Source organism: Aquarana catesbeiana, linkage group LG13, assembly GCF_042186555.1.
Source record: "Aquarana catesbeiana isolate 2022-GZ linkage group LG13, ASM4218655v1, whole genome shotgun sequence".
Lineage (NCBI taxonomy): Eukaryota > Metazoa > Chordata > Amphibia > Anura > Ranidae > Aquarana > Aquarana catesbeiana.
Window position 1 is genome coordinate 71,448,996 of NC_133336.1, and position 13,015 is coordinate 71,462,010.

The 13,015-nt window shown below is 43.5% G+C and overlaps 1 protein-coding gene across 3 annotated transcripts in view; it reads right to left on the minus strand.

Annotated features, from left to right (window-relative positions):
* ARMH4 (armadillo like helical domain containing 4) overlaps positions 1-13,015 on the minus strand; it is a 268,545-nt gene that overhangs the window by 202,034 nt on the left and 53,496 nt on the right. For all 3 annotated transcript variants that reach the window (XM_073609399.1, XM_073609397.1, XM_073609398.1), the window contains exon 2: positions 9,349-10,412. In XM_073609399.1, the coding sequence (XP_073465500.1) occupies positions 9,349-10,375 (1,027 nt within the window). In that variant the 5' untranslated portion in view covers positions 10,376-10,412. The remainder of the gene's footprint in view (positions 1-9,348; positions 10,413-13,015) is intronic.

Sequence of the window (13,015 nt, forward strand, 5' to 3'; positions counted from 1 at the left end):
AAGCCATTTCCGCGGCCGCCGCAGACTTTTTTTTCACATTTTTGATGAGTCTGATGACTCCGCTGCTTAGTCTCTCCTCCTACCTAGGCTGTATGCGACTGTGTAGGTCTGGCCGGGACGCGGCGCCACCCACTCGTCCTGACTTCTGCAGTGCAGTGCAGTGAGGAGTAATCTCTGAGGGAGGGGCTGGGAGTCTCTCTGTGAAATGCCAGGCAGCGCGGGTCATGGCAGGAGAACAGGAGGACAGACTCCAGAGGAACCAACTGGAAGGCAGCTCGCCACAAGCCCAAGGAGCCGACTGAGTCCATCAGTGTCTGCTGACTGTAAGGCTGTGGAGCAGAGTAAGTTAACTTGTTATGTGCTGTTCACTGGTCACTGGAGTGGACTTAGCACCTCAGCAATAGCCAGGGACAGTCACAGGAGGGAGGCACTGGGATGTCTGGCCTGGGACTGGGGCCTGTCTGGGGGTCAGTGCAGTGGCCGCCCCAGCGTGGGAGAAAACGCACAGAGCTGAGGAGGAGGAGGAAACAAGGAAAGAAGGTGCTGCTGGCCTAGGCACCTATCTAGGTGTTTTAGCATGTGAGATAGATAATATTAATGATTACATAAACTAATTCAGGAAAACATGGGCTGCTGCATCACTAGTGCAGATTTGCAGAAGCTGCAGGTCTGTTTGATACAGTGCCAAGCAAAGCAGTATGTCTGCGGTCTCTGATCCACTCTTGTAATATGTCTGCGGTCTCTGATCCACTCTTGTAATATGTCTGCGGTCTCTGATCCACTCTTGTAATATGTCTGCGGTCTCTGATCCACTCTTGTAATATGTCTGCGGTCTCTGATCCACTCTTGTAATATGTCTGCGGTCTCTGATCCACTCTTGTAATATGTCTGCGGTCTCTGATCCACTCTTGTAAAAATATGTCTGCGGTCTCTGATCCACTCTTGAAAAAATATGTCTGCGGTCTCTGATCCACTCTTGTAAAAATATGTCTGCGGTCTCTGATCCACTCTTGTAAAAATATGTCTGCGGTCTCTGATCCACTCTTGTAAAAATATGTCTGCGGTCTCTGATCCACGCTTGTAAAAATATGTCTGCGGTCTCTGATCCACTCTTGTAATATGTCTGCGGTCTCTGATCCACTCTTGTAATATGTCTGCGGTCTCTGATCCACTCTTGTAATATGTCTGCGGTCTCTGATCCACTCTTGTAATATGTCTGCGGTCTCTGATCCGCTCTTGTAAAAATATGTCTGCGGTCTCTGATCCACTCTTGTAAAAATATGTCTGCGGTCTCTGATCCACTCTTGTAAAAATATGTCTGCGGTCTCTGATCCACTCTTGTAATATGTCTGCGGTCTCTGATCCACTCTTGTAATATGTCTGCGGTCTCTGATCCACTCTTGTAAAAATATGTCTGCGGTCTCTGATCCACTCTTGTAATATGTCTGCGGTCTCTGATCCACTCTTGTAATATGTCTGCGGTCTCTGATCCACTCTTGTAAAAATATGTCTGCGGTCTCTGATCCACTCTTGTAAAAATATGTCTGCGGTCTCTGATCCACTCTTGTAAAAATATGTCTGCGGTCTCTGATCCACTCTTGTAATATGTCTGCGGTCTCTGATCCACTCTTGTAATATGTCTGCGGTCTCTGATCCACTCTTGTAACATGTGCATGTCCCTGCACTAACCTGTGCTAACCTTTTTCATAGAGCCGCTCGGCCCTTTGAAAAAAATAAAGGTAAACGCTAGGCTGGTGCGCCCATTGTTGCTTTTCTTTTTAGACTCCTATTCATATGGTTTGGCATTGTCATAAGCTCCACCGATATTGGACTGCGATATTTCAGCTAGTCAACGGTATATGTTCTGTCCAAGTACCTCTAGATCCTAAACTAGCTGTTTTGGGCATTATTCCGGCAGAAATTTTAGCGGCTGAGTACAAGTTGCTTTGGACTAGGGCTCTGTATATAGCCCGTAAATTAAATTTTACAAAAATGGCTCTCACCCTCCCCTTCCACAACTTCACAAGGGTGTGAAGCGGTCAATACAAACCTACGAAAGGAAAGAACTAACATACAAGCACAGGCAGGGTCTGGGACTTCTGGTTGTCCTCAGCAGAATCCAACTTTGTTTCAATGGTTCATTAGCATGCTGGAGAGGTGGTATAGTTACGCTGCTGGGATTAATGTTTATATTCCCTGCCAATTGTGAGAAATGGGCCAATTATGTTTATTTACCAGTATTAAAATGCAAAATGCATCTTTTGGGGTTTTTTCATTTGTTTTTTCTTTATTTTGTTATGAAGCAATGTTGTTCATATGCCTATTGTTAAGGCTGCATTGACACTTTGCTTTTTCCTCTTTTGGAAGGACTATTTAGAAAAAAAAAAAAGGAGGAGATCTTGTTGGGCATTCTCCTAACTGGAAGACGAAGGACATCTTGTGGAAAACTGAGAGACTGTCCCAGATTTAGCTCAAATCCAAAATCCAGGTTTACTTTCCCTTTAAATAGTTAGCTTAGGTGGGCAAATGATGTCACAATCTCAGCCAGAGGAAGCAGTCATTGATAAAAATGTAAGTTTTTCCTGTGAATGGCTGAGCATCTCTCAGCCAGACTCATCTTTGTTTCGGCAGCCAACAGGAATATGAATGTACCACTTCGAGAACACAGAGTTGTATACTGTATGTTGCTAATGCTACATACAGCTTATACAGCGGGTGCATCTATTAGTACAAGAAATGGTTGGTATAGGCCAGCTTAGCACAAATGAACTATTTAAAGTGAAAGTAAACCTGGAGATTGGCTTTAAAGTAGAGTTCCAGCTTCAGTTCACTTTAAAGAGTAATGCCCCGTACACACGGTCGGATTTTCCAATGGAAAATGTCCGATCGGAGCGTGTTGTCGGAAATTCCGACCGTGTGTGGGCTCCATTGGACATTTTCCATCGGATTTTCCGACACAAAGTTGGAGAGCAGGAGATAAAATTTTCCGACAACAAAATCCGTCGGAAATTCCGATCGTGTGTACACAAATCCGACGGACAAAGTGCCACGCATGCTCAGAATAAATAAAGAGATGAAAGCTATTGGCCACTGCCCCGTTTATAGTCCCGACGTACATGTTTTACGTCACCGCGTTTAGAACGATCGGATTTTCAGACAACTTTGTGTGACCGTGTGTATGCAAGACAAGTTTGAGCCAACATCCGTCGGAAAAAATCCTAGGATTTTGTTGTCGGAATGTCCGAACAAAGTCCGACCGTGTGTACGCCCTATAAGTCTGGGCCATGTTTAATAGAAATAATGTGTTTGGACCAGCTTGGCCCAAATAAACTAGTGATAACTCAAGGCTAGAATTCGTCTTTAAGTACCTTGAACTGAGCAGCCTTTATTTTTTAAAGCTGGGCCTGGGCTTTAAGTATGTTTGTTGGTCTTGGGGCCACCATATTATTGTGCACCTAATCCTTTGACTGGTATGAGTAAAGCATGCGTTCACTTTAAGGATGACAAATTGATGGACAAACTGATCAGATACAACACACAAAAAACAAGCCAAGGTAAATAAAGAAATAACATTTTTCATCTTCTACATCGGGTTTAGTAGCTGCTGGCGTAGGAAAGTTGAAGCCTTCGATGATGTTCTCAGGCAGCTTTGACTTTTGCTATCTCTATCCTGTTAATTGAATTACCAGCCACTTCTCTCACTGCACATAATATAACACCGTTCTCAGCAAAACACAGCTTCGCTCTGACAGCCCGTCTTTCCAAGGGCAGGAACGAACAGTCAAGAGAAAGAATGCTTCCTATCAACTGAACACAAGCAAAGGTCAGGTTGTCTATCTGAGCAATTTCATCACACAGAGGTCCTTATATAACATAAATCTCAATTTTCCATCACACACAGTCATCTGTAAAAAGTGTCCAACAATTTACAGATTTAATTTAAATTATTTTACTTATTTGGAATAAAATCCCATACACATATTTCAAAAAGGAGTAAAAATAATTTTAAAAAAAAGAGAACCAGTCACAATTGGTTTTATGCATGAGTCTTAATATTCAATTTCAAATTATTTTAACTGAACAGAAAAGATATATATTAACTTCCTTACCCAAAGCTGAACTCCAGGTATGATCTTAATGGCATACTTTGATTGGAATGCATATCTAATATGTGAGGGATTGCTGTAGAAGCTGACAATCACTGTAGTAGTCAGTGCTACTACAGTGTTCACCACAATCTTTAAGGTCATGTGCTGAGCAGCTGTTCCACTGCATACTGACCAGAAGGGGTCACTCGCTGGCATCGCCGCCACAGAACATCTTGAATTTTGACGAAGTGGATAGGAGGAATGGTGACACCCCTTCCTGTTCACCTTGCCCAATCAGAGATCATTTTGCATTCCCTGGAAAAATGACAAGGAGTTCGGTGAATGGCGGCAGTGGCAGCACAGGACCCAGAAGATCATGGCAATCATTGCAGTAGTGCTGGTGCTACAGTGATTGTCAGCTTCCCCAGTAGTCCCTTAGGTATCAGATGTGCATGCTTACATTGGTCCAAGCTGGACCAGTGTAAGGCAGCCAATAGAGGAGTCTTTTTTTTTTTTCATTGAACCAGGGGGTTGAACGAAAAAAAAAAAAAAAAGACTCCCCCTGTTGATCTATTGTATTCAGACAACGGGGAAACTTCCCTGCCATTAGAATACGCTGATCAGAGCTGCCGGCTATAGCCAGCAGTGCTGATCTAGCAGGAAAACTCCAACAGGGCAGTTGTACAAAAGTCAATCAGTAGATTTACTTCTGTACAACCTCCCTGCCCATACATTGATCGAAATTCAGCTGGTCCCTTCTGAACCAGAGCAGTTGCGATCCATGTATGGCTGGCCTAAGTATGCAATTAAGGTCATACCTGGAGTTCAGCTTTAACTGAAAGAACAGCTGGAATCTTCAATGGAGCGTACTGCTGGAGGTAAGTGTAATCTAATTAAATCTTGTGGGCTGTTAACTTCCTATGCACTTTGCCTCAGCTGACTCTTATCATGTAACATTGTAATCATTTCTTTCTGAAGACTATAAAAAACACTTCCCCTTATGTTTTAGAAATAAGGAGAGATAAGAAGAGAGGAAGCTGGCAATAGATGGATTGAATCTCGGTCGATTCAGCAGGGACTGGCTGGGATTCCTTCCATCTATGGGCAGATTGAAGTCGTTCCTTTGATTGACTTCAATACAGCCAGCCTGTCTGGGTTTTTACATGTGATCACTGCCAATGGCTATAGCAGCCAGCAGTAATCAATGTGTTCTGCTGGCAGGGAAGGCTACCCGCCGACAGAACACAATATCGCTGCAGAAGTGATTCCCTCATTAAAACATGGACTGTGTTGATGAGGGAACTGAGCAATTTTTCTTTCCTTCCACCCATATGGAAGGAAAGAACACCGTATAATCTATGGCTTGCTTAAAGGGGTTGTAAACATAAATTTTTTCTTTGCTAATTAGCTTCCTTTAAGCTAATGCAGTGCTAGTTCACTTACCTGTTCCTTCTGGTTCTCTGCCAAATGTCAGAAATCCTTCCTTGAAATCTTCACTTCCTGTTGTTCTTCATGGAGCTTGCCACCGTCATCCGAGCCGTTGTTCCTGGTGGTGACTGATTGTGCTCGCCCCCTCCCTTGGACTACAGCCCTGCGTGGAGACGCTCTCTACGTATCAGAGAGACACAGGGCCTGGGGGTTAGTGGGCGTGTCTACGACGCTGCAGCGATACGCCTCCATAGACTAATCTTCATTGCCCCGCTTATTGCTCGTTCTCGTTACAAGAAATGTATAAAAACGGCACTGCGCATGCGCGGTGCCGCTAAGCACACTGGGAGATGTAGTTCCGTGGTTGCCGTGACGCTGCTTTAATGCACGCGCACCGCAAACCAGGAAGGAGAAGCCAGAATCACTGTGGCATAGACGGAGGAGATTTTTAGATACACATTGCACTTGTAAGTAAAGATTTTGGCATGAAATCATACAATTCTTTTGATTAAGTATGCAATTAACAGTGGAAATATGTGAAAAAAAAATTATGTTTACAACCCCTTTAAAGTGATACTAAAGGTTATTTTTTTTTAATAACAAACATGTCATACTTACCTCCATTGTGCAGCTCGTTTTGCATAGCGTGGCCCCGAACCTGCTCTTCTGGGGTCCCTCGGTGGGTCTCTCGGCTCCTCCCCACATCAGATAACCCACTGGGAGAGCACTCTCCCAGGGGGGTTACCTTGCGGACGTGTTTCTGAGTCCAGCATTCGGCATTCATAGACGCTGAATGCAGGACTCAACCACACCCCCCGGCGGCACTGGATTTGATGGACAGCAGCGGGAGCCAATGGCTGCTCTGCTATCAATCTATCCAATCAACAGCCGAAAACCCCCTAGCAGAGAGATGGCGCGTCCCCGTGGGACAAGTTCGAGGGTTCAGGTAAGTAAAATGGTCACCGCTAGGTGTTTTTTCACCTTAATGCACAGGATGCATTATGGTGAAAAAAACGAACCTTTCCAACCCCTTTAAGTGTTGTCACTATAGGACAGGGAGTGTGTTACTGGCAAGATAACCTGGTGAAAGTAAAGGAAGAAAGCCTAAAAAAAAACTAGTAACCCAGCTTCAATATCTAAACACTGGTAAGCTGCAATATATTACATTTTTGTTCTTGGGTTTACAGCTGCCTGTCAAGCTCTCCCTCCCATTGTGCTGCGCCATAACTGTGAGCTGAATGCTTGGCTCACAGTTGTGGCACGTTCCCACTATGCAAAGTTTAGCTGGAATGGGAGATGAAGAAGATGTACAAGGAACCAATTAGTTCATGTGCTGGGAAGAAGCATGCTTATACTGTTCAGTCACAGGCAGGCCCATGATCACCTGAGTTCAGAGGAAGCCAGTTGAATGATGCTGGTCATCTGACTGCGGATGTCTACCAGCAGAAATAAGTACCGCAGGGAAAATCTGTGGATTTTGTTATTTTCTCTTTTAATGGGCTATTAATATTTGCTGCTATTTTTGGCTGGAGATCTGATATAAAACGGTTCTTCACCCTGTGAAGTCAGCAGCTACACATACTGAAGCTGCTGACTTTAAAAAAAAAGGACACTCACCTATCCAGGGTTCCAGCGCTGTCCTCACCAAAACCAGTCCTTCACCGGTCTTCAGGTCCCCGACATGTTTACTGTGGGCAGCCGGCTGTGATTTCTAGTGGTTTCACAGCCGGCTGCTCACTGCACATGCAGGATTTGCACTGCACTTTGTGAACTGTCCCGCACCATTCTAGGACCTCTGACATGTTACAGAAGGGTGCGGGCAGAGAGGGATTGGAGGAGAATTTCCAATGGATGTGCCTCAGCGATCTGATCAGAAGTAAGAGGTGGGTACCTGTCAAAACCAGGTACTCACCCCCCTCCCCCCAAAAAAGTAGTAATAGAATAGAGGAAGTGAAGGCAGAAAGTGGAACTTCCCCTTTGAGGTGACATTCTGCTTTAAAGTGTTTGATGGACTCACCCGGGACAGAGGCTTTTGGAGTGGACTGAATGCTGGCCTCTTGCCTAGTGATTATGGGCCCTGGATTTTGGGGGAACGGTGAACGGTGCTCTTTGTGAGCTGTATGCCTGGGGACCCTTGAGGTGGTGTTACTTTGGATTCAGGTCCATGTCCCCCCAAGACACACAGACTCTGGGAAACCTGTATATGCCATACTAGAAATAGTGACTGATTCATACTGTTGGGACACATACTGTTAGAAGATGCTGATGTCATCAACTCCAGCCACCTGATGTCATCAACTCCAGCCACCTGTCTGTCTGTTGTCTGCTATAATGTAAATAAGTCTAGTATGGCTTCTAAGAGTCTTTCACCCGTTGTTTGTGCTAATTAACCCTGCAATGGTTTGAAGGAGTTCTGTGTTGATATTTATGATAATGTGTATTGTATAGTCGGGGTGCTAGGAGACGTCAAGGCTGCCCTAAAAGGTCATATCTCTGAGTCACCTGTCTGGTTAAAGGATTAGTTAATTAGCTCATGTTAATTAGGTTTCTGATTACAGTTTGTATTGTCATCCTGGTGTATATATTTGTCTGAGATCTCAAAAAAAGCAGGCTATTCCGGATGTACTCCAAGACTGGTGTTGTCTGGTTCTTGGGTGTTCTATAGCCAGATCCTAAGTCCTGGAACACGAGACCAATGGAAGAGAAATATACTGACAGAAGCACTCAAGCGGAGTGTGGGACGTTTCGTTAAAAAGTGTATCTAAACACAAGAACAAAAATGCGATATATTGCAGCTTACTAGCCTGTAGATGTGATAACAGTCAGCAGAAGCAGACTGCACAGGAAGTTACCAGCACTCAAGATTTCTGGCAGGCATTTTTTTGCATTTGTAGAACAGATACAACACTTGAAATAAAGTGGAAGAAAAGCCTAAAGCAGGCCATAGGCGGTGTGAAATTTTTCCTGCAACCACGGGTCAGATAGTGCTGGCAGGGGAATCCCTCTTGCTGAGACAATGTATTCTCCCCGTGGGGGAATCAATCCCAGTCAGGAGAAGACAGTGATTATTGCTAGCAGCCATAGTAGCTGCTAGTGATAATCCCAAGTAAATCCGGCAGGCTGGTTGTACCCAAATTGATCGCTCAAACGACCTGGTACATTCAGCCTGCCCACAAACGGTTTGAATCTCAGCCAGTTCCTGCTGAACTGGCCAAAATTTTGAACCTTCTATGACCGAGCCCAAGTCTATTTTTAAAAATGCTCCCTCCCCCCCTACCTATCCTGTATAGAAAAAAATCTGGTCTAATCACTTGATCCTGCAGCTCTGGCTCAGGAAGGGCTTGACAATGGCTAGGAATTCTGGAAGCCATGACGTCACCCATAGGCTCCAACCCACTGCCCAGCCTTGGTCGGCATTCCCTTCTCTCCCCTGCAGCAGCCTTTCACTAAAACAGAGAAGCTGGAGCTATGGGATCATGTGACTGGAGTTGAATAAAAACAGTTAAGTACACATTCTTTTTATATAAGTTAGTCAGAATAGGTAGGAGGGAACCTTTTTGAGATTATATAGTGTTAGGCTTTTTTTTCGCTTTAATATTAACTTAGACAGAATTAGAGCCTCAATGTACATCCCGGGATGTACAAGGCATTGCTCAGGAATAAATATGAAGTCTAACACACTGACTTGCTGGAAGCAAAATATTCCAGCATTTCAGCACTGTTGGTACCTTTGAAATGTTTTATGTCAGTACCACACCTGCTATAAAATGACAACGTCTCTCTAGAAAGGACAATATAGCATACGGTTTATAATTCCTGATGTTCTATGTACCTGTGTACACTGGAAAATCTTGAGCTTGGGCACCATCAATAGCCGTACTTGGTAGTGGTGTAGGGAAGTCCTCTGCCTCAGGTCCAGGAGACAATACAGTTTCCGTAAATTCAGATGATAGCTTTTCTTCAGTCATCTTTTCGTCAGTACTGAATACAGATTTGTCATCAGATGGGACAGTCACTCCTGGATGAATTGTAAACACGGCAGTCTTACTGCTTTCATTTTCTAACACCTGGCCTGGACCTGGGGTTATAACATCACTACTAGCGGTATCAGAACTCTGAGTTGTACCTTTGGTGTCATCCCATTCCTCGTTTATCTGTGACATTGTAGAGGACAAACTACCATTATTTTGGTTGTCCAACATTGAGGTTCCCAAGCCTGTGGGACTTTCAGATGTTATTGCATTAACAAAGGTAATCATCTGACCAATGAGTGGAGAAGATGTGGTGGGCTGGTTGTCGTCTGTCTTGAAAATGCTGGTTCTAGGATTGGTAGTTAACATCTCGATGGTGTTAACTTGGGATGAATTGTCCAAATTGCTTTGATCTAAATTTACACTCTTCTCATCTGGAAGCTGGCTAGGTCCTTTTGGATCTCCTTGGATAGGTATACCAAGAGATGTGACACCAGTTGGGTAATCAGTGCTAGAACCAAGTGTAGGCAGAAGACCATTCTCACTGGAGGGGCCAGCTTCACTAGCAACGCTAACATTATTTGCCTCTGGGTATGTGTTAACATTGCTGGTGTTCAGAAGTCCAGAGCCATTTTGTATTTCCTCTGGCACAATCGGCCCATTTGGCAAGATCACAGACACATTGACATCGTTGAGTATGGAAGATGGGGTTGGAAGAAGTGATCCACCAGGCAACGATTCTGGGACACCCATCCCAACAAGCTCTTCATTTCCATCTTGGGTGTCCCTTTTTTCCAGCATCTGAAGAGAAAGACATGAAGCCTTTGGTGACACAAGCAGCATAGTACATAGCAGACTGCATAGATGGAAGACCAGTGACTTCTTCATGTTGATGGGACAGCTGATGTAACCCAAAAAGATAGTCCTTGAAATGTAAAAAAGACAATATTAATTATTAAACCGTATGCATAATCAGCAAGTAGAGTTGCACGATTCTGGCTAAAATGAGAATACATTTTTTTGCTTAGAATAAAGATCACAATTCTCGTGGTGTATCATCTTTCACATTATACAAAAAAATTGGGCTAACTTTACTGTTTAGTTTTTTTTAATTCATTAAAGTGTATTTTTTCCAAAAGAATTGCATTTGAAAGACCGCTGCACAAATACAGTGTGACATAAAATATTGCAAAAACCGCCATTTTATTCTCTAGGGCTAAAAATATATTTATATATTATTTGGGAGTTCTAAGTAATTTTATAGGAAAAAATACTGATTTTAACTTGTAAGCAACAAGTGTCAAAAGGTTTAGTCTTTAAGTGGTTAAACTGACCTCATTTACAGACGGAAGTTCATTCCTTTGATCTAAAGAACTAAATGTTACAAGGTTTTTCTTTATCCCCACCTAAGCAATGTTGTAATAAACTTGGCAGGCTGTTTTTTTTTTTGTTTTTTTGTCTCTGCACTAAATCATAGAAATGCTGTTTTAAGATCGTGAAGGGGGTAGAATCGCTCTTCAGTATTATAGTATTACAGTATTAATCACTGCCAGACCCTCTATTATTAGTTATAGCACACTGTAATAGTCTTTTATATAAACAAGGCTTGGAAATACCAATTTAGAGCGATCTTCAGGCCGTTCATGTGACTTGCGGCCGCTGTACAGCTCCAATACATGGATACTGCAGGAGGGGCCGAGATCTCCCTGGGACGTCAGCCAAGGAGGTCATATGGCAGCTCAGCCCCTCCTGCAGTAGCCCTGGAAACCAGCTGAGAGTCACAAGAATGGCCTGAAGATCATGCAAAATTGGTATTTACAAGCCTTGTTTAAAAAAAAAAAAAGTATAAGGCAGTTTGCTATGCCTAACTATATTAGAGGGGCTGGCAGTACCATATATAAAATATTATTTATACTGATGGGGGGGGGGGGGGGGGGGGGGGAGACACAGAACAGAGCTGACAAGCAGGGAGAAGGGGGTGAGGGGAGAGGAGAGCTGAGAGCAGGCTGTGGGACGTTCGCTGACCACGGTGGTCAGGGCTCAGCAGCCCTGATTATCGTGGTCAGTGCAGAGAGGGGGATACAAGAATTGGCAGGATCAACCAGGTTTTTTTTTACAGTTTAGATGGGGGCAGATCACACAGCACAAGCACTGTGCTGTTTAATCTGCTTTAAGGGAGCAGGATCTCTATTTTTTGGGGGGTTAACAAACACTTTAAAGTCTTAGTAAACTCTGTTTTACCACTTTTACCTAAAGGTAAGCCAGCAATAAGGCTTACCTGTAGGTACTCTGAATATCTCCTAAACTTGCACTGTTTAGGTAATATTCAGAGTGCATGCAGCTGGTGTCGTCATGCCGGCATACAGTGCCGGACATTCAGCGTCCATGCCGTAAACGGCGACTCCTGCACACATGCCCTGGAGTGACGTCATTGGGCCCCCGGCCACTCATGTAGCCAGAGGCCGTGAACCTGAAAGGAAGACGGTGGGAAGATGGAAGCCCTCTCAGTGGTGACAGTGACATTGCCTTGCAGGAGATATTTTTTTTTTGTTCAACTGCAGTTTACTACTCCTTTAAATGATTCAGATCATCAAACAAGGACCTAGACAACTTGCCATAATTGATGGAACCATGAATTCTGTGCGCTACCAGAAAATCCTGAAGGAGAATGTCTGGCCATCAGTTCATGAGCTCAAGCGCACTTGGGTTATGCAGCAGAGGGTTTAGGGGGCAATTACATTTTTCACAGCACTGTATATACCAAATATTCTGTTAAAAATGTATCCAACATCAAAATAGCTAAAAACTTATAGAGAAATAAGGTCTATGCAAGTCACACCTGAAGTTGCAAAAAATAGTGCAAAATAAACTGTGCAGCTTTGATTAAAGTAAGGTAATGCTGTACATTTTTGGAGGAATTGTTTAAAGATTATTCCATGCACTATATGCAGCTTGCTCTGGGTGGCACTTCACATGCAGCATGAGAAAACATTTCAAACTGACCCTGTTTGCCAAAGGCAGTGCTCCTAGCTAAATAAACCTGCCCTGCATGAAATTATAGGTGTGACCGGACATTTACATTTACCATGGATATAGTTCACACTTATATCAGAGAATGTAAAGAATATCAGCTGGAAAGCAAGTCATAAAATATGCCTTCAGTCTCTGCATTGAAAGGAAATATACATATTGGGGTTGATTTACTTAACCGCTTCAGCCCCAGAAGGATTTACCCCCTTAACCACCTCAATACAGGGCACCTACATCCCCTTCCTGCCCAGGCCATTTTACAGCTTTCAGCGCTCTCACACTTTGAATGACAATTGCGCGGTCATGCTACACTGTAACCATGTGCAATTTTTATCATTTTCTTCACACAAATAGAGCTTACTTTTGGTGGTATGTAATCACTCCTGGGTTTTTTTATTTTTTCCTAAAAAAAAAAAAAAAAAAGACCAAACATTTTGAAAAAATAAAATGTTTCTTAGTTTCTGTCAGTAAATTTTGTAAATAAGTAATTTTTCTCCT